We start from the raw sequence: 23005 nt of genomic DNA, 5'->3' as shown, positions 1-23005 counted from the left end.
AATGAGGTGATGGTTTTACACTTGCTGTCACCATTTCACCATGTCACCATCCTCTGCTAAACTGAACACAGCCGGTCCGTTCATTCGAACCCAGAGCTGCAGCGAAGTTCACCTGCAGATAAGGTGAACTTTGCTCAACTTCTGTCCAGATGCAATGTGATAACGTTCCTATTAAAGTGTTATTTTCCGTTTCCGATAGTAGTCTTCCGTTTCACTACTATCACAGGCTGATTCTTTTCAAGAATGTATGTAGATCAGGAGTGTCAAAGATAAGGCCTTGTAGCCGGAATCAGCTGGGTAAAGAGTCCAATCCTGCCCGACTGCATGGCTTGGGTGAAGAATGGCATAGATTTTGGCTTTTTAATGATGTTGTCTTAAGTGTTATAGCATTTGCTACATTCATACTACATCAAAGTACTATTCATTACTAATAGAAAACCAAATGACAGAAAAGTTCCTGTTTTTACTCTACCTACCTTAGAAATATAAAGCAGAGAAAGTTTTTCAGTAAGAAAAATAAACTTTGTTTTATAATTAGAAGACAGTCTGGGCAACGAGCTACAATAACCTTTTCTGCACTTTATACTTTTTTTCCCTTCCAGTTCATGCCCAGTTATGTAGCACCAAATCACAACAAGAGTTGCCTCAAGGTACTTTATATTGTACGGTAAACATCTTACAATAATACAAAGAAAACTCCAACAATCAGATGACCCCCTATAAACAAGGACTTTAACAGGAAGAAACCTCTGGGAGAACCAGGCTCAGGGAGGACGGTTCTGCTGTGACTGGTTGGGGGTGAGGGCAGGAAGTCAGGACAAAAGACATGCTGTGGAAGAGAGACAGAGATTAATAACAAGTATGATTAAATGCAGAGTGGTGTTTAAACACATAGTGAGTGAAGAAGAAACACTCATTGCATCATGGGAAGCCCCGCAGCAGTCTAGGCCCATTGCAGCAAAACTAAGGGAGGATTCAGGTCACCTAATCCAGGCCTAACTATATGCCTTTAAAAAAGGGAATGTTTTAAAGTTTTATGAACGTTTAGAATTTTAATAAAGCAGTACTTTTTTTATCGTGTAGAAAAACTTCGACGTGTGATTGAAATTGCACTTCTTTTTCTTACATTACGATATCTCAGGGTTCAAATGTGTGGTTAAACTTCTTTACACTGACATAAAGGGGACTTTGACTGGTTACCCCTTGAGGTGAAGGTTGTTGTGATTTGATAGATTACAAATGAAACTGACTGGAACTGATGTGGCCACCTGGAGATCAAAGGCCTGTATTTGGCCCACAATGTAGGATCAGTTTTACATCCCTGATATCAATATTGAAATTAATTATGCAAAAGGGAGCATAAAGGTTTATACTAACTGCTTGTAAATTTTCTTGTTTTTAGAAAAAAAAGTCATGATCATGACAAAATACCGAGTTAAGTGCAGTAAGTATAAGAGCGCTACAATATAATAAACCTAAGAAACAGCCACGCATTCTGGTCCATTATACTGTGTTTACCGTGGAGAGAGTGAAAGTCATGAATCGTGATCAGTGGTATTTGTATACTGTCGGGTATAGTAGACAAACCCATTCCAATGCAGCATATAAAGGAGTGTCTGCTGAGCTGCAGGCTAGGCCTGGCTTGCCACATGGAGGAGCAGGAATAATAAGAAGTGAGATTGAAGGTCATTAAGGGCACACAGATTTGTTTGTTGCACAATTGTGGCTGATACGCACATATATATATATATATATATATATATATATATATATATATATATATATATATATATATATATATATATATATATACACACACACACACACACACATATATATGACGAGCCTATGTAAAATTTTTATTTAGCCCCTAAGGGTAAATAATAAGGCAGTGAGCTCACTGCGTATAGAGAGGAACATATGCAATAATATGCTTATAGCTGCTCGTATGACACAAATACTGAAAAGCAGACACAGCCACAGCGCATAAACATGTATATAAAGCACGTTGTAGAAAAAAACACAGACCAGGATCTTTGAGCAGATGTTCTGTGGTTGTAGTGATCAGATGGACACTGTTTTATCTGTCCTGGAGACAGCATAACGGTTGTAGGATGCTTGAGTAAATCTGGCTTCTGCCATCTGTCCCAGTGACTCCCTGTACACAGACTGGATCTCACAACACGATACAAACAATCAGAAGGGCCCTTTGACGGGACGAAATCTTTGTGAAAGTGCCATGTCAGCAAAGACTGAGAATGTTCCAGGTTTTTAGAGTGAGAAAGAACTAATTTCAGTGCTATCTGAAATCATTCCTACCACTCTTATGAAACTTACTTAAAGATCAAGCTACAGTTCAACTCAGCAGAAACGCTGAAAACATGGATTAACGACTAGTCTAGTTTTGATTTTAAATTACTTTCTTATATGTTTTTGTTTGCATTTGACAGTGACTCTTCTCATGAATCCCAATTAGCTAGTGGAGGCCTCAGGAAGTAATTTCTCCAAGTAGTGGTAAAAAAAACCCAAAACAGTTGTTGTGTTGTTTCCACTTACATTTTTAAAAATGTTTTTGCCAGATTGAAGGAGAAAGACGTATCCTTTTTTACCGTTTCCTTTTCTTAACCGTTCTTTAAAGGCCTATATAAACGAAACTCTGTAGAAAAAAATTGCGAGTCCAGTTACACATTACACCTACACAAGCTGCTGGGCCACAGAAACCCATACCCCGAAGCATCTGGTGCACCGTTTTTGTGCTGATGTTAATGCCAGAGGACGTCTGAACGCCTCAGCACTCGGCGACCCTGCTCTATGACTTCATGTAGTCTTCCACTTCATGGCTGAGATGCAGGGGTTCCTAAACTTGTCCACTTTGCAGTAATACTGCTTACAGCCGATGGTGGAATATGCAGGGGGAAAGAAATATTTAAAATATTAAATATGATAAACTTGCAGCAGCAGCAGCCTTTTACAGTACTACACTCGAATTTAGTGAGCTCTTTAGAACGATCCATTCTATCACAAGGAATGAAGACTGCAGGACTGGGTGCTTGATTTTACACACCTGTAATCATGTAGAAAATGTATAGAAAACAACAAAATTTAAAGATTCAGAGTATTGGGGCAGCTGATTACAATTACAGCTGATGAAATATGTGTAAGAAAAAGCTTTTTTTTCAAATTTTACCTTGTCAGAGCAACAAAATCAGTTTTATAATATAATGGTTCTCTATGGTATTGTTGTTAATAGTGATGGTGAAACAGCGTGAAAAACTGAACACTGAAACCAGGGGATCTTTTTTCCTAACAGTGTAGAGGAGCAGACCTGTGATGAGAGAATTATTATAATAATAAAAATATATTTTATTTGTGGGCACCTTTCACAACACCCACAGACTCCTTGCAAGGAGTTAAATACCAAAATCACAACTAATTTGAAAAACTAGCAGACAACCACAATTAGTTTCATGTAATGTTGTTTCTTTGTAAAAGCTTAAAAAGCGCTTATGAGAAGAGTCTCAGGGAAGAAACTGAAACGTCCAGTGCAGGGGATCTCAGTCTAATTTATTTAAACTACAAATCAGGAAGAGCCAGCTCTTTGCACCATTTGACTGAGACAAAATTCAGCTTGCAGCCAGCAGCCTCTCCTGCAGGCATCTTGTTCATGACCTTTCAAATGATTGCTGATTAAGAGCACTCAGCCGCCTCCAATGGGGGAGATGAGTGAAGCGAGGAGAGCAGAGGAGAGGTGGAGGAGGGCTGCCCTGTCTAAACAACTGTGTGTAGTGAGATTTTCATTCAGTGTTTACAGTCTTTTCTATCAGCTGAACACACAAACACACACACACACTGCTGAGATAGAAAGTTATCAGTCTGTCAGTTAGTGTTTTTTCAGTAAACACGCACACTGTTAGACTTTTCATCGCCACTTTACGGTAACATACTGGTGTCACTGTTGCCAGCGTCATACCGTGACGCCGTGTTACGGTAGCTTACCGTTCTGCAGGATGATACCGTTTTTTGCTGGTGTGGTATAATATTCTTGGACAAATTATGGTAACGCACAGTAGCCTTTTTTACGGTATCTGTCGTTGTGTCGTAAATTACGTCAACAAAGTAACATCATACTGTGATTAAGAAATTGGTATGTCACTGTAAGCCCGCTGCAAGGTAATACACTGCAATATATTAACCAGTAACTTACCGTTATCACGCATCATCAGTACCAAAAATATTCATCTCTGCTAGAGGATACAGTGTCCCAACAGGCGGTCATTTACTGTTTAACAGGTCGTAATTTACCGTAATTTCAGTTAACAGTAACATACTGTAAGAGACTGGAGGGTTCCAAAAAAACACACACACACAAAATATAATTCATGTGCTTTACACCACTTTATTTCAATTCAGATTTTTCCCTGCTGAAATACACATTTCCAAAATCAAAAACTGAAAAGAACTGAAAACATATTTTCATTGAGGAAGCACTTGTTTTTACTAAACCATGTAATCCATTATTTGCTCAGATGGTTGTACAAACAATAACGATATTATGTCATATCCATATCATGGCAGACAACATATGCTCAAGTGTTGGGTTTTCTTAGTTATATTTTGTAGGGTCTTAAACCTACAATGTGAAGTGCCTTGGCATTCATTTTGTTGGCACCATGCAAAAAAACTGAATTGTAATGAATATAATATCAAGCCCCACACTTCTGCCTTTATATACACTTTATATACACACCAAAATACTGGCTCACCACCAAATCAATGCACAAAACAGGGTCCACAAGGACATGGATGAGCGTGTGTGGTGTGAAGGAACTTGAGTGACCTGCACTGAACCCTGATCTTGCTTTGTGGACTGAGTTCATTGATTTGTAGGGTGAGCCAATACATGTGACAATTAAAGTGTAAGTAGCTGAAATAATTTTTAACAAATGGGTAAAAGAAGGAAAAAAAATCAAAACTATTGCACTCAAAAAACCTATTGGACAGAGACAGCATCTTGCAAGATGGCAAGAGGGCTTGTCTTCATTGTTGCTCGTCTTGTGTAAATGTCCAGAAAGCATGGGCCATGGATCATCTGTGGAGACATGGGTAACAGCACATTGGTCACTTAAATTATACATGAAATTCACTAAAAATGGCAAAAACAGTTACCTAATTTGAAGTTCTCCACTCAAATTCAGTAAGCCGCTGGAGGAAAGTTGTGACATGAGGGTGAACAACCTTTCGCTTCACAGTGGTCCCAGTCCTTCTGCTTGTCCCAACCTTGGAGGTACATTTGGCCGTGTGACCCTTGTGGTAACTGGATAAATTATTAAAACTATTAAACAATAAAAAAAAAAGATAGTCCAAGCATTAGCGCTTGCTGTTACAAGACGTCCAGGGGATGTGGGGCAGTAACAAAAAAGTGTCCAGGTTGAAAAAGGAAAAGACAGTAAGGCAACCTGGAAATTACACTGTATTTTTTAAGTTAAACTTGGTGGTCTAGCTGCTTTTCCTATCAAAAGAAAGAAACACAACAAAAGCTAGACGCTGCTCTTTTAAACAGGAAGAGCAAGTCACGAATAGTTAAATGATCAACACCCTCCTCACAAGCTCCAACACAGAGCCTCTCTGGCCCTGGAACCCTTCTCTCTCTGGCCTCGGGTGAGCAGAGTCAGCTTCACAGACGCCTGTCACCCAAAGCTAGAAAGACAAAATCACAACAGGCCCTGATAGAGCCGTAACACTGACCATCTTTACAAACACTGTATTTGTTATAATTACTTTTAATAAATAAATTATGCATAATTATTGTATGGATTATGGTCAATTGCAATGTGAATACATTTTGATTAAAATGGAAAATGGCCTAAACATATGACAAATGAATTAACTTGTCAGTTGATGTTAGGGTGAGATCCATTCATGCGTCCATTCACCTCTGCTTGTCCTTGTTAGGGTGAGCTGCTCAGTGGAAACATATTACAGCTGCTGTCTATTATCTTCATAAATTATTGATCATGTGGTGCTTAGTTCTGGCCACCTGACAATGTCAAAGCATCATCATTAATCCCCATAATCGTACAGAGCACTCTGATCTTGGATTTAACTGACGTCGCATCCAAGGCAGGCTTCTCGAATTAGTACATCTCTAGTGTATGGACCTGTATGAACTTTCTCTACATAGGAAAAAACTGCTATAAGATGATTGAAAACAGGGTTTTATTTAAGATATATTTCCACTCCAACTTTGTTTTTTTAAGAAGATATAAAGCTTCTCATGTTTTAATCCTGGTTATTTTCTCCCTTGCTTAAAGCAGAGTTTTTAGCCACAACACTTGACACATCTTGACCTCCGTGTCTTTTAGTGTTGCGAGGCTGAAAGAGTTCATCTCTCTCTTTTTTTGTAATGTTAACTAATGACTACTTTCATTTCCAAAATATCACTCCCAAACAAAGCAAAGGCTATGTTTTCATAATGGGGGAAAGAAAAAGACCTCTAGGGTTTAAACCAAAGTTCCACTTCTGTGGATAAAGAATATTGTGTACCCAGCAAATGTTTACTGAAACATGAAAGCACATTACTGGGTCGTATCAGATGGGGAAAAAATGAAGAGGAAAAAAAACCAACAACCAAAGGAAAGACGCTGGATGTTTGATGAAGCATTGATGAGAGTGTGAGAAAGAGAGAATGAGTCAGCAGCAGCTTGCCCGCACTCTTCCTCTCTACGGACAGATGCTTTCCTAAGATTAATATTCCCACTCAGGGTTTATTCGCCTGTGTTATCCCCACACTCACCAGGTGATTTCACGCTTCGTGAGCATCCAAAAAGCCCCCTTTTCTCTGCAGCCGGGAGTCCAGCCTGTCACCGATTTTAATAAATGATATTGATAAACCGCTCTCGTGGCTCCGAGTGTAACGGGAGTCTAAACTTAGCCCGTCGAGGAGCGAGCATTGATCTGACTGTTTACGCACACCCCCGTGCCATTCACAGCGTTTCTTCATCAATTATTAAGCTTCGGAAATCTTTACAACTAATGCCTTTTTCAGATCAGTCATAATTAACTCGTGGCCAGTTGTGGGCACCTTATTCTGTATGAAAGGCACCGGCAGTCATTACAGCCAGCTCCGTTCACTGTGCCCTTAATTGATCACAGATTTAATAGGTGGCAATGAATTATAAATCACTGATTCCACTGATGTCTCACAGAGGCGTGTGGTGTCCTTTTTTCTCAGTCCACAGGTAGTTGAATGGACTTCAGACAGTCCAAGATATTGATCTGTGGGAGGTAATTTCATAGCATATGCATGGTTGACCAAATGTCAGAGTTGTGGCTGTGTGTGCGTCTTGTGTTACATGCTTAAGAATATGTGAGGATCAGCATGTGGAAGATGTGTGCAAGTCATTACCTCTTATTATTTGAGACCGGACCTTTAAATCCTCAGACATAAATGCATCTGATAATTATATCTGAATCCAGACCCCTTTCTCACACACGACAAATCTTTTTGTTTTGTGCCACTTGAAGCTGCATTAAATCTTTCAGTGTAGAGAAACTGAACCGTTAACAACCACGGTGAAGGCATCAGCATCAATCAAACGTACATTTTCAGTGCTAGTATCTGTATGGCACTGGAAGTATGGCATCAATCGACTCCTAGCACATCTTTAGACAAGATTTTTTGGGAAGCTTCATTTACGCAATGCAGTATCCTGACTTTACACATAACAACAATTTGGTGTTTTGGTTTTTTAAACCTCTGTTAAGTACGTCCTAATGATCCAGCACTCCAGTACTGGACAGTAATGATCTCCATCGGTGCCACATTTTTATCATGTTTAGCAGCTGATGATTTACAGTCCCTTAATTAAACAAACCCTGCCTTCTTTTACTGGCCTTATTAAACATGACAAATGACACAGACAGCATAGTTAACCTTTGAAAGATATCTTTTTTTGGCTCCTTTTACTAAACTCTCCCATAATTATGGCACTGTCTTGACCTTTAATGACTCTGTTACCAGTAAGAAACAGTAATTGAATTGTTGAGTCAAAGCATCTGGTAGTCCATTTGTTCTCGGTGGTAATTGTAAATGTTAGCTGAGGTCTGCTTTGGTGTTGGCAGGGTTTCTTTGTGGCTGCTGACGCACATGCCTAACAGCAACGTTGACTAAACAGATCGGCATCCCTCTGTGACCGCTGCACGCTTGTTAAATGACATATTAAAAATTCATTTTAAAAAATCACATTTCTTTGTTTTTTTCACTGGTGTTGATTTAGATCAATGTTTTTCACGCTGTAGTTGTTTAGTTAGTTTGGAACATTTAGGTGGAAAATCCCAAACCAAAGCACTTTTTTACTTTTCTTGTACTCTTGTTACAATGCAATATCTCATACTGTATTTGGGTGTTTCATTCATCATCAAACAACTGTTTGTTTTTGAGGAACCAGCGAACACTTAGAAACTGAACAGTGACATGCTTGAGCTGTCAGTGTTCATGAAAAAAGTACAGCTTATATCATGGCTCACTGCCACATGCATAGACTTCCTATAAACTCGGCAAGAGAGTGTACTGTAACTATACAATATAGTTACAGCTGCTAGCTTATTCACAGAGAGGCACCACCAGGGGGGTTTCCTGGTGACCAGGAAGGCACTAAACTATGGTGTGATAGTTTTAGTCTTTTCATTAAAACATCATTTTGTTAATTAAGAATTAGAGGATCTTTTAGTTTTAGTTTTAACTAGTTTTCGTTTAGGCAACTAATTATCATAGTTATTGGACTAAATCTAAAGTTGATTCAGTGTTTTTACCAGCGAGAGTTGCTCCACACAGTTTACAGAGCGTCTTAATTTTCTTTAACATGAAATGCCAAATGTGTCCTCTCACGCTTTTTGTCATTTTGTCCCTTTTTCGTGAGGAACACGGAGCATCCGAGAAAAACTTGTTAGTTATCGTCTTGTTTTTGTCAGAAAAAAAGTTTGCTGACAAAAACTAGATGGTGAAAATTATTGGTCGCCGCTTTACAACATGGTAATCACAATCAGCACAGTGATTTTCTAAATACTGACTTTATGCTCAAACTGCACACCACATGCCTACCAGTGGTGTGAACTGATTGCTTGTGTGTGAATGTTAGAAATGTTAAAAAGCCACTTCTCTGCTCCGTGAAGAAGATTAGGGTGGACAGACGCTAATCAACTGCCAAGAGAGACCAAAGTGATGGACAGAGAGAGGTTTACATTCAGAGTAGGAGGTGGCAGCAAGATCGTGGACAGAGAAGCAGATGGGGAAATAGGGAGAGAGAGGAGGAGGAAATATAAATTGAGTCTTTGGTTCAATTTGTCTCTTATATTTTCAATGATTTTGTTTTTAATTTTTTGCTGCTTTGAGATTTGTCACACGTAGATTGGACTACATTTAAAAACTGCTGATATTCCATCATCTTAATCTTAATGTATGCAATTTAGATTATTATGCATTAAATACAACTTACTATATTATTCACCAGCTGGCCTGTCACTGACTTGGCTCAAACAAAGCTGCAGCTAGCCCAAACCTGCCGGCATCCTCCCAGCAGTAGACCGGAACCACAATCTGTCACCTCCACCTGCACTTACTGTAGTACAGTGCAACCCTGTGCAGCACACAGCCTCCCCTGGCATCTTTCATGTCTCCCCACCCTTCATTAATTCCTCATACAACCTTTAGTGCACCATTTCCACAGGTTTTCCCTGAAACTGTTCAGCATCGACATCGACTTCCAATTCTTTTGCCACATTCCTCTATATGTAGTAAGTAAGAGCTTTAAAATACATGCATACAATATCTTGACTGAATTTTAAGTTTATAATGAAAGTCCCAAAATGTGTGGTCTCAGTTCTATAATTAAGATCGATGACGTGACTGTGGCACTCACTTGACACCACTGGGGTCTACCAGCTCTCATGATTCTGGCCCAAAACATGACTCCACCACCTCCTTACTGACGTCGCAGCCTTGTTGGGACATGGGGACCATCCACTCACCAGTAAACAAGGCTGTTTGAAAATTAATCTTCATGTATTCCTGGGCCCACTGCAACTGTTTCTTCTTGTAAGTATTGGTTAGAGGTGGCCGAATGGCAGCTTTATACACGAATGCAAGCCTTTTGAGGTTCCTACCCTTTGAGGTTCCTACCCTTTGAGGTTCGTGGGACTCCAGAGGCACTAGCAGCTTCAAATACCTGTTTGCTGCTTTTTAATGGCATTTTAGCAGCTGCTCTCTTAATCCAATGAATTTGTCTGGCAGAAACCTCATTATGCCTTTATCTGCACAAACCTGTCTGTGCTCTGAATCAGCCACAAATTTCTTCACAGTATGATGATCACGCTTAAGTTTTTGTGAAATATCTGTTTTCATAGCAAGCCACTGCACTATTTGACACTTTTATGCAGCAGAGAAGTAATCTTTCTTTTCCATATTGCTTGAAACCTGTGGCAAGCTTCTTAAGTAGTTTTGCTTTAATTGGGCTCACCTGGGAAACTAATTATTATTATTATCAGTGATCCAAAGAGCCCTGAGGCACAATACCATCCATGAGTTTAATGCAGAATAGTTTGAAACTTGGTGAATGGCTTGAATGTTGGAATTGACCAGCAAATAATAAACATTTCAAACAATCAGTCTTTATTTTTTCCAGGCTCATAGTTCATAGAAATGAAGCAAATTTCCATCCATTAAGATCTCGTTCTCAAACGTGTTTGGCCTCCAAAAAAATTTATACATTTAACATTTTACTTCCACTGAGTAATCTCTGTCTACTGACCTTATTACAGACAGTAAGATTATTATCTGACAGTTTCAACTCTGAAAAGCTTTGATGTTTGTCCTTCTTGGTTCTACAAAATATTACAGCGCTGTTACAGGCATATCTGACCTCATGCTACACATAAGTAGAACATACATGTGAAGGAGCTGCTGGAGACCACACCATCATCTGCATACATAATAGGGTTCACTAAAATATTACAGCCTCTCAATTTCTTTGTCAAGCCATTAACATGACCGATAACATTTTCACCGTCAAAGTGTTTTAGTGTGCAGCCCATGTGACACTAATTGAACATTTATTTTCAGTCCATAAAAGTGTACTAAAAATATTTTTTATTGTATTTCATTATTTGTTTAACGTATTTTGAATGATACTGCATGTACGTTGAAATGACCACTCACCGTTGACACTGAAAAGCAGATGCAGCGACCCTCCCCATCGTTGACCTTTTCATGCGATTATTATGATCAGGTTCCATAATCATAATTTCATTTTGTGATGAGAACACAGGTGGAAAGAAAGATGGATGGAAAGGTTGAACGTAATTAAATATGGAGTAGCTGAAGTGAGTGGGTACTGCGATTACTCCTATTAGCAAGGTCATTATCTTCAATTGCTTCCAAGAACTGATTGTCAGTGAATTCTGTTTCTTGTTCTGTCTTCCAGCATGTTTGTGTTTTAAAGGAAGAACTTACTCAAAGACACGTCCAGATGTATTCAGCAGCTGTGAGTGGCTGTGATGGGGATGGAGTGCTGTACGGCTGACTGACCTAGCCCACTTAGCAAGAAAGAGCCCATGTTCAGTTTCCTGGTCTAAGCACAACCTTGATGCAGGAGGGAACCTAAAGAAATCACCCCTGGGTCAAAACTTCATGTTGATTTGCTGAAAGGGAAAAACTGAGCAGCTTTTCTCCTTTTGTGGTCATGACCTGTCAGGGAACTGAAGCCCTGCATGGATACCACTGTCATCACCCACACCATCACCGTCATCATGCTATTTAAAGACTTAATTCTCTATTCCAGTATTGCTGCCGATACTGCTTGGTCATAGACAAGTTAGTATAAATATCTTATCAATGGAGAACAGTTCTAGGAAACCAAATAAGCGTTATTGATTAGTCTAACAGTTGAATTTTATGAAAGTGTATCATTTGATCTATTAAATGTTGAAAAATAGTTTGTCTCCCTCCTGTTTAAGGTGATGTCTACAGATGCTTTGTTCAGCCAACAGGAAAGCAGACAATTCTCTGGTAGGAGGAGCTAACAACTGCTTAGCCCGTTATTTTCTGTCAATTTTTTCGACAAATTGATTCATTGTTTCAGCTGTAATTTGATTGTTTCATTCAAAAAGCACTCTAATGATTTTCCTTTAGTGAGTAGATGATCAGGGCAGGGAAGGAAGCTCACTCGTCAACAGATTTTGCCCTGTGCCTCTTTATTTAGCTAAAGAAAGCCACAATACCTGAATATGTATCAAGTAACCCTGTCGAAAAAAAAGAAAAAAAGAATGAACTTTAAATCCAAAAGATGCTGAAAATTAAAGTAGTTTTTTTCTCTCATGAATCTGCAGTAGGATATGAGCCCTGGGAGTGTGGGACCTTAGAAATGTAGAAGGTAGTGGGGATGCAGAAGCTAATACATGGAAACTAGAAGCTGTAGTGTTAGTAGCACATAGAGGGATTGATGAGTTGAGGTGGGATTTAAACACTCCAAATAGATAGATGAGTGTCAAGTGTGCGAGTTGATTAGCAGAAAGGTTGGACCCATGCCCAGACGGACATTCACAGAAAGATGGACAGGAAAACAGACCAGAGAAAAATAATAAGGATGAGATCCTGCTAAAAGAAACATAAGGGCAGTGAAGGTGACCGCTCATTAGGATTGGGCGATTTGCTCCGTAGCCCAATCGTCCTATAGGCCCCCTGTGGCATTGCTGATGATTGATAACATTGCCGCCAGGAAGCAGAGGAGCCTACCATTATGGTAGCAACATCCAGTCAGTGTAATGTATGATGTGTGGCTCAACAAAACACAGCTTGGTGAAAGCGAAATATCCACACTAGGTTGTTCACACTACAAATAAAATGTGACAGCAAACTCGCTCTAGTATGAACGGTTCACGCCCCTCAAAAGAAGACGTCACACATAACGCGCTCTGTTTACGTGCTCTGTTTACAAGCTCTGTTTATGGAAGTAAAAATGGCAGCTGCAGAGCAACTACTAGGTGTTGTTGCAGCAGTCTATCAATTTCTCCCCATATGCTAATAATAATGTATACTTTATTCATCATGGGGAAATCACTCTCTCTGCATGTGCCCCATTCACTCAGCGAAGCAGCAGGCAGCCACTAAGTAGCAGGGAACAGTATCTTGCTTAGGGATAGCTCAGGGTAGCCATTCAGTGGATTCGAACCCCCAACTTTCTGAGCATGGGGCGACCACTCTACCTACTGAGCTATCCCTGCCCTTTAATAAAGTCCAAAACCTCAGTTTCTAATAAAGTTTTTATCTGTCTTGTGTGAAACTTGTATGAAAAGCATACAGGAGTGAAAGCAGATATAAGATCCCTTGAAAGATTATATAAATGAAACTTGTATGTTTTGGATACTTCCTAAAACAATATATGAAAGTAATGAGAAAGTGGCTACTTTCATGAGTAAATCATATAAGCCGTATATGATTCACTATATGAAGTAAGCCAAATCTTATGCAAGTCTTTTATAAGTTTTTTCTATTTCTTTTCTTTTGGGTTGACTCGCTCCGTCTCCAGTTTCCGCCACCATGCTTTCTCGTTTGTCTTCTCTGGCACTGTTAATTGGCGTCTGTCTTGTGTCAGTGACTTAAAAGACAGATTTAATGCGACATGACCATTCGAACAGCAGTCGCTTTCTAAAACATCAGATATGTATCGGATTCAGTACCACATACGAAAGTGACCCAGGTTGGATTTGAAAATATCAGATTTATGCTGTTCACACTGTCATACCATGATCGGATATGAGTCGCATAGGGTCAAAAAAGTCGGATTTGATGCGCTTTCGCCTGCAGTGTGAATGTAGCCTTAGTCAACATGGTAAGTGATCGTAAGTGACCAGGTATCAGGTGAACAGCAATAACGTTATTAAGTCATGACATTTACAGCACTTATATTTTTTTAATATACTCCCGATTCAGACTTCTGAGGACAATCTTTGTAGACCCTACGACAAAACTCATGTAAGTGGCCGACGTCGTTGCCTGTATTTATGCTTGTGCTGGCATTAGTGTAGTTACTACTGTGTAGATTTCCCCATGAAGCATAAATCATAAAGGCATACAAATATACTAACTTCACTGTCCCTCCTTACACAAAGGTACATTTTTCACCAACATACTTTACCGGTGGGGATAAATGTCAAGGAGACGCACAAAGGTGGTCACATCAGTCAGTTCAGCGGTCATTAATGTCTTCCTGTTTTTTCTCCCATTTGATGATAGTAATGATGCATCACTGTAGTTGCTCCACACATACACGGTTATATGTCGGTTTTATGTGGAAGGTGCAAAATGAAACTATATATCCCTTATTATGAATCTGAATATGAAGATAACTTAATGCATCACTGGGGAAGTGGGATCAAATTTGCTTCAATTGGCCAGCTACAGCCATTAACTTTGACCATCATCAATCCCTGACATCACTGTCCATCAGCAAAACCCCGCTGTTCATGTGGAATAATAATAAAAGTGAAAAAAGGGATTTATTGATTTGATTGTATGAGCATATAGCGGCTCAGTTTTAAGATGAAATGGAGCAGTTAATTTAGTTTTACTGAAAAAAGTACAGATATTTAATTTGAAGAAGGTGCTGTTATTTGGATTTTAACAGGTTCTGTTTCAGTGTTTATTAACTGAGGATTAGCGGCCAGTCCTGCCCAATTTTGCTTGACATAGAAAGCATGACTGCTGTTTTTTTTTCTTGCATGTTCTGCAATAATCTGTGATCCAGACTTCAAAGCAGAGGTACAAAAAGTCCACGCACGAACTGTGGGTAGAATTCAATGCCACTTCCAAGCTCATTTCTATTCTGATAAGGCTTGTTTACGTATTTACTGACTGAACGTTCACCGTGAACCCACAGGCACCCCCCTCACAAGTTCACGGTTGAATTCTTCGCACTCCTGATGTTCTAAAAATACCTTTTTAACGTCACAACTGCTCAGATTCATCATCGCATCTTCTCCTCTCACGTGAGATATTTCTGTCACTAAATTAAAAATACCCCTGCTGTGGCAGGCTTTTGACAGAGGGCATGTACTCCAGCTGATTCTTATCTAATTTGGTTTTTACTTTGGGCCTTTGTCAGATGTCTGCCCTCTGTAGATGAGAGCAGCCTGCACTTTCATCTCCACTTTAGTTGTTCTTCCGTCTGTTATTTTAAGAAAGTGTGCAATGGATTAGTTCACCCCCCTGAAAAGCCTTTGGATTAAGAGGTGTGGAGGATGATGGAGAAGATGATGAAGGGTGGAGAGTCAGAAGGGGAATGAGAAAGAGGAAGTGGTGTAAAGAAAAAGGGAAAACATTAACAGCGCAAAGACATCTTTCCTGTTGGTGTTGGGTAGTCAACATCTGTGAAGCTTCAGGTGCAACAGTTTGTGTTGTGTGCTGTTACGTGTTGTTTGTCATATTTCTGCTGGCTCCTCTGGAAAACGCTAAAACTGACTCGCTGTTGCTATGCGACTGTTTAAAACTGTTTCAAGCCAGTTTTGAACCCCAGCGATCCTTGCTGGAAAAATTCAATGCTGAAATCTTCAAAACCATCAGTACCCTGCATGCTGAGGCTGAATGTTAAATGTGTGAATACCAAATAGTGCTGTCAAGATACTTTGACTTTCTATTACAAACAAAGAAGAAAGAAAATTACCAGCTTTTTAGTGCAGGGTCATTCCATATACAGTCAATCCAATCTAGAAAAAGTTCCCACATCTTCAAAATCAGCTGGGGATTTTGGTACAATAACTTTTGGACATTTAATGAAGCCATGTGAAATTTACTTTCATATAACGAATGAAAAAATGGTTTCAAACCCAAATATAAAATGCAGAACTTGTGAACACGACTTTCCCTTCCATAAGCTACATTAAATGCAGCATGACAGAGAAAACCACACAACCTCTCCAAACATTCATCACCAAACCTTTCACAATTCAATGATATTTCCATTTAATTTTACAGGGGCAATGTAATATTTCCAGTACAGAGAATCAGGTTTGTGTATCATTTTTAGGCCTAGACTATGTTAAAACAAAATACACACACAATACTGGATTGGTCCAATAATTTACACTAGGGCTGCAGCTATTGATTATTTTAGTAACTGAGTAAGCTATTGATTATTCCATCAATTGTTTAAATATTCAGATAGGAAATACTTTTGTCTTATTAATGAATGAAGAATGAACTGGTTCTAATTTTCGCAATGTTTTAAAGTTTAACTTCACATCTGTCAGAATAAACCTAAACCCTTTGTGTGTATATTGAAATTACCTGAAATTACCTTTAAAGAAAACACTTTCTCAAATGCAAAAATATATCAATAATCTCAAGTACAGTAAAAGGTCAAATCAGATTAGATAAGATATACATATAATCTAAATAAGGCATAAAAAATGTATCTTTACTCTGTCTTTATGGGAGGCTTTGTGATTTAATAGGAGACAGGTTTTTGGCGTAGACATTAATGTTAATATTAATAATAATTCACAACCCTCAGGTTAGTGGCTAATAGTTTGATGGCCCATGTACATTCTTGTTGGCTTTTGAAATTAATGCGGTCTAGCACATCCCGTGCCCCCCTTTAGACTCACCCCTGTTTGCTGCAGGTATTGCTTCCATGTAAAATACACCTGACCCATCCTTCACATTTGGGGAAATGAAGGATGCATTTGTCGGCTGCATTTGGAGCAGCCTTTGAAGTGGGACAGCCTTCGTCGCCTGGCTGTGACGTAATCGGCCTTCAAATGTGGCCTCAGAATTGGGACACAGCTAGTGTTCATCAGTTAACTGGAAAAAGGTATTGCTACAGTTAGCTACAAATCTCTCCTTTACTGGTATGCTATAAAATGACAACAGGTTGATTTCAGTGACAATGCTAAGCTGGCTGGTTCTGATATATTAATCCCAATAACTATTTAAAATATGGTTTTACAGTCACTGGTTAACGCTACATCTGCTAGTTTCGACATTCCTCGATCCTGCTAGCTATGCTAACAAGACAACTGCCCCAACTCTGACTTCAGGTTCGATCACCTGACAGCAAACACAACTGAACAAGCTAGGACAACTAAGTTAACTAATTTTAAATATTACAATAAACTCTATGAAATATGATTCCAGTAGAAGTTATGTAATTTAAGTTTTTTTGTGATAGTCCAAGCAATAAAAGAAGGTCAGGCACAGGTTACAGTCCAAAAAAAGGTTTTTTTATTTCACCCAAATACAAACTTGGTTAAATTATACAAAAAAATCTCAACCTTGGGCCCATAAAGGAGGTCAAAGCAACCAAACTCTAGTTAAAAGCTAGCACAAAACAATACTACTACTACTAACTCTAACAAACTGATGTATCTAAAGGGGAAATTTAAATAGTAGCTGATTAGTCCACAAAGTCGTAAAAAAAGGGGTAGAACACACAAAAACCGGACTGAAACTAACATAACAAATTACATTCCCCCCATGATCCAGAGTTGTGGTATGACCCAATTAGCAGGTCTCCATATAGGCTTGCTCCGCCCTTTTTCCCACTTCTTAGCTCATCAACCAAAGGACCTGGAGCAGCTGCCACTGAGGTAACTCCGAAAACAAAGAAAGATTAAATCATACGCCCAACTGTGTAAACTAAAATGTCCGTACTTATTTTAGAATACAGTATAATATGATTGTATAAGTAAATTAAATCTAAACCGAAACCAACCCTTTCTTACTCTGTAAATTAAATACTATATTTAAAGAAAGATAAATCTAAGTGTAGTGTTATGTGTAAGTAGCACTGAGATGTTTGATAGATATTACCCAATATGTGTGGCTGTAACTGCAGCCATCACAGTCTCTCCCAATTAAGGCCAAACTAACAGCACTGATCTATTTGGTGTTAAATTTAATAATAATTATTAGGGATGGGTATCGTTTAGGTTTTATCCGATGCCGGTGCCAAACCGGTACTTTTGAAACGGTGCCGGTGCTCAAACCGGTGCTTAAAGAATGGAGAACACAAAATTGGTCCAAAACCCTCTCATGTTCAGCTGTTTTTTTTTTGTAAAAAGATAACAATGTTAGCTTTTTCTGCAGCTATAGGGGATTTATGGCATCACTCTTGGCTGGAAGCAGTGCTTAAACAATGGAAAAGATAACAAAAGCATTTGTGAAGATTCGATGTTTTCAGTTTCGTTGCAACTGTCTTAAATTCAGTTGTGTAACTGTTAGATGCTGCTGCCTCTGCCAAAACAAGGTTTATACTTCTAAACAGGGTTCAACAAATCTCAGAATTACACCCTTGACTATAGAAAGATTTACTGCCCTTTGATCACCTACTACTGTTGTGTTAGTTTTAGAGAGATGAAGAAAATCTCAAGCAAAAGGCCTGGGTAAGCTCAGATGAGCCAGTGTGTATGATGTGCTGTCCAACCACTTCTAGAGATAAGTGTTCATACTTTCTCACAGTGGTTACTCTTTAAGATGGAGCAAAAAGTCCGGGATCACAAGGAGCGGTGTGATTGAATTGTACAAATGGTGCACATGTTTAGGCAAGCTCTTCACAAAGCTATTTATGTTGCAGTCAGTAGTTCTAACAAAATATGATCAAAGATGGTGTGCGCAGAATGAGAAAAGAGAGCTCTGAAGAAAAGTTCCGACCCTTCACATCGCAGCATACAAGGCCCACTGGTGCATTGAAGGGATGGAGAAAGTTTTTGGATATTAAAGGAAGTCCTGAGAAGGAAGAAGTCTTCACGAGGAGAGAGTGTGTGCGCGTGTTTGCTTGCATGTGTGTTAGCGAGTCTGGATTCAACAGTATGATGATTTTAGTGGCTGCAGTGTGTGGTGTCGTTGAATTGCAGTGCTGACTGGTCTTTTTATTATTGTGGAGGCTTATTTTCACATTCGTAGTCAAAGTCGCTGCATTGAACTTATTCTGGGTGAGATGGGCAAGTAGTGGTGGTTGTAGCTAGGGAAGTAGTACAGGTCATCTGCTAATCAGGAGGTTGGAGGGTTGATCCCTGCCTGCTCCAGTCTCCAGTTTGGATGCATAAGTATCCTTGGGCAAGTGATACCCAAGTAGCCCTCCAGTGCATTGATCGGAGTATGAATGGGTGAATGATACATGTTGCATAAAGCACTTTAAGTGCTTAGAGTATGAAAAAAAGCTAATCTAAGAACCAGTTCATTTACTAAAACAGAACTATTGAATCTAACGCGTTGTTTGCCAAACTTATAGTTTCTAAATGATCTAACTCTTATTAAATTATTTTAGGTGTCATGCACAATTCCGAGGTGTTCTATGGTTCTACTACACCTATTGAGAACACAATATTAGACACTCTAAGCTGAGGCTTAAAACCTGCCATCAAAGACGGCAGACAGAAAAGTTCTAATCTACATGACAGTAAACGCAGCATTTCATAAAAATCGCATGCTTTGCTGTGACACCAGAATGCTTCTTTCTTCTTAAATCTGATATTAAATCTATATTTAGAAAGTGCAGGTGATGGCGGGGAGTAGTGTAGTGATATTCTATGTGGGTCACCTTTTAAGGTCACTCATGCACACCGCCCAACAGCAAAGTCTTAGATGACGTGGGAGTTTCTGTTCTGCTGAAAACCAAGATACTCTTCGACACTATCCTCCATACTTGATAACACAGAGCTGCACTGGAAATGCATGAAAATATTCTGCATGCTTTGTTTTACTACACACAGAATAATGAAACTCTAAAGCCCGACTGATGATGGGATTTGTTTGTTTTTTTAAATTTACATTATTTGCAGTTATTCTGTTGACCTGTGAGCTGCATGGGTTTCCCTTATGTGTTTTGCTTTGCCTGTCTCTTTGCAGAATTGTTTGTTTATTTGAAAAGATTCAGGGAGGACAAACTGCTTTTCAACAGAAGAGAAGCATGAAATTAGCTGGTACCGTACATAACCAGGGAGGGCATTAACAGTTGGTGAGAAGTGCTGGCTAATGCAGGACTGTTGCTATTTATATCAGAATGTGGAAGAAGCTTTGGATGGAAGCTGGCTGAGCAAGACAAGTTTATAGGCACTATCTATATGTCTTCATTAATTTTGAATGCAGAAAAGTATGGATGGGAAAACTTCATTTGAAACACTGAATACTTTATCATGTGGGTTTTTTCTTATTTTCTGTATGCTGCATGGCCAAGACTGCTACTACAGAAATTAGGCTTTGATATTGTTAGAGCTGAATGAAAGCAAAGGGTAGAGACGCAGACTAATTGCGGGATGCTGATAACAGCATAAGATGTATTTTCTTTGAGCACAAAAGCATTCCCTTTGGTAAAAATGCTCCTTTGAGCAGAGTGAAGGAGCCCAACTCTTTAGTCACCATACAAATCTACAACAGAATCGTCTTTTCTCCTCCTCTCTTGCTCTAACACGCAGACAAACACATGGTATAGTGTCAAATTAAAAGACCAACCCTTGACCTTACGGTGATGAGATCTACTCTAAGGGAGCATTTTGCTGGGTTTGCCCCTTCAGAGATCAGGATCACTTGCAAATCAATGCAAAATAGTTGTGAGTGATCACCTTTACCCTACGATGAAACATTTCTATCTCGATGTTTTCTTCCGGGATGATGGTGCTACCCACCTAAAGAGCATGGTTTGCTGACTAGTAAAAGTCATTATGTTTCAACACACATGAGAGCTGTGAGGAAGCCAGAAAAAAAAGAAAAAAAAAAACTGGATGAGGGAATCCTTTGGAAGTGTGGTGTTCCTTCCTTCCAGTTCGAAAGACTTGCAGAATTGGTGTCAAGGTAGATTTAAGCATTTATGACGGCACCCAGTGGCCCAGAACCTTACTGAAACTCTTAATGCTGGGTTTTTCTGGAACTTGTCACTCCTTTGCATCTCATCAGGACACCTGCTGTCTCAGATCTTTCATATCCACCACTTTCTTCACTTTTTCTCTCCTTTCCAGCAACATTATTCTCACTGCAATAACAGAACTGAAGGTCATGGTTCTTTCACTCCCTAGTCTGGCTTTTGGTGACCTCCTTGGATCAAAGGGTGGAACATTAGTTGATGTCAGATACAGATATATATGTATTCAATAGTTCTCTCAGTTGGCAACTACCATGTGATGTGTGTGTTTGTGGTATAGATTCTGCCCCGTGTGTCATAACAGGCTTAAAGCTACAACCTTTTTGAAATGTGTAAAGGATCAAACGCCTGTTTAAAGTGCTCCTAATGACAAGCCCTCTAAGAATTATAGCCAGCTCTGCAGTTTCTTCCGGCTCTGCAGATTCATTTAACATTTTCCACTGTTTTGGATTTGCTGCCAGCAGCTTTAGGCTATTATTTTGGTTCACTCTCCTGGTGCTCATCAGCATAATTCCCAGATGCACTGGCAGCTGTCTTCCAACAAACAAGCTCTGTCAAATGACACACTACCTGCACAGTAACAAACAGCCACAAAGTGAAGCATCCGGTTAAAAGGAGACTGCTTCTCTCTGGGGTTAATTGAGATAAAGCTAAAAGTGCTGAATTTTTCATTTAACATGAACCAGAGCTCCCAGGGGAATGCTTGTTGCCCCTTGCCTGCTGAATGTGTAAACTGTCTGGGCACCTGGCTCGCCATTTTGACATTTCGGGATAATAAGTCAAAAAATTGTGCCTGCTGTTGGCTGGGATGCTCGCAAGTGTCAAAAATAATTACCGCCAGTAATCAAAAGCAGACAAAACAATTACACGCTTTAAGTTTAACAAGCTCGATGTGCTCGTGCATGGACGCGCGCGCGCTCTATCCGTGTCAAATGCCCTTGCCTGCGTCGTGCACCTCGTTACGTTTGATCCACGGGCTCCTGCGCTTCCACACGGCACAGACGCGCAGAGCGGACAGGCAAGCGCTGCTGCTGCTCATTCTGCTGCTGATTCCACGGGGGGAGGGGGGGCTCGTCACAGTCCCCATCCAGTCACGCTGAAACGGTGTGGGATTCCTTCACTCCTCGATCAGGGATGCGCATCTGGACCGGAGAGTGTCCAGGGGACAATTACGCGTCAAAGCGCTCCACTGTACCTCTTCTTGTCATCCTGCCCCCGCAGAGGAAATAAACACGTCGTCTGAGGACAGTTTGGCTGTTTTCTTTTTCTTTTTCTTTTAATACAATGGCAGGCGCAAAGTGCCTTCTGAAGACGCCGAGGTAAGACGTCTTAATTATAGTAGCTTTAAAGAAAAATAACACATCGACGACCACATATTCCAAAACGAAATCTGTCTGTGCAGCAACTGATTTGAGAGCATGTTGTTCAGACTTTGTGGTGTTCTTCTTTCACTCGAGTGGAACTTTAATGTGTTTTAGGGGGGCTTCGCACAGAATTTTAATGTGATATTTTCGGATATGGTGTTTTAGGTAGTTTAAGTCTACCTACAACATGTGCCAGTGCGGCGTGTAATTTGTTGTATAGGCTCCAGGTGTACAACGTGGGGATTTCAGTGCTGTGCAGAGTGCTTGTTTACTGTGAGGGGGAAAAACGCACTAAATCCATGCAGTGTGACACCAGAGCTGCTTTCAGAGAAGGCTATTGGCTATTGCCAGTGCTCTGCCGTTAATAAGGTGTTTTACCCAGCCTGGCTTAGTTGATAGAAATGTCTGACAGTGGCAGCAGTCACGTTTCCAAATTTATTTATTTTTTTGCCCCTTCTTGGTAAGTTTTAGTCTTCTGCTTCATGTAGTCGAAGGTGAAATTGAAGGCTCGTGCAGTCTATAGATCTTAATTTGCCACGCTGGTTATTTTTAGTTGTGGAATCTCAAAGATAACGTCAAAAGTTACCAGCTTGTGGACCAGTAAACTGGCCCGCTCATCCCTGAGCATGAAATCCTCAATCGTACAAGCTTTCATAGTGAATTACAGCAGCAGACCCGGGGAGGGTGACGTGTCTAAAAACCAGACATTGCAGGGGGTTAATTGTGTCCTCACTT

At 39.8% G+C, this 23005-nt stretch overlaps 1 protein-coding gene across 6 annotated transcripts in view; it reads left to right on the top strand.

Moving 5' to 3' along the window:
- Positions 1 to 23005, top strand: part of sphkap (SPHK1 interactor, AKAP domain containing) — a 129688-nt gene that overhangs the window by 71377 nt on the left and 35306 nt on the right. The window contains exon 1 of one of the 6 annotated variants that reach the window (XM_080288902.1): positions 16761 to 17637. The exons of 2 other annotated variants lie outside the window; for them this stretch is intronic. In XM_080288902.1, coding sequence (XP_080145028.1) covers positions 17525 to 17637 — 113 coding nt within the window. In that variant the 5' untranslated portion in view covers positions 16761 to 17524. Of the gene's footprint in view, positions 1 to 16760; positions 17638 to 21875; positions 22226 to 23005 lie in introns of those variants that run through there. 3 more of the 6 variants (XM_026191847.2, XM_026191849.2, XM_026191848.2) reach the window with 3 other exon arrangements.

This window comes from Astatotilapia calliptera, chromosome 14 (genome assembly GCF_964374335.1).
Source record: "Astatotilapia calliptera chromosome 14, fAstCal68.1, whole genome shotgun sequence".
Classification (NCBI taxonomy): domain Eukaryota; kingdom Metazoa; phylum Chordata; class Actinopteri; order Cichliformes; family Cichlidae; genus Astatotilapia; species Astatotilapia calliptera.
Note: the sequence above shows the minus strand (reverse complement) of the source record. Positions and strands in the feature narration are given on the sequence as shown.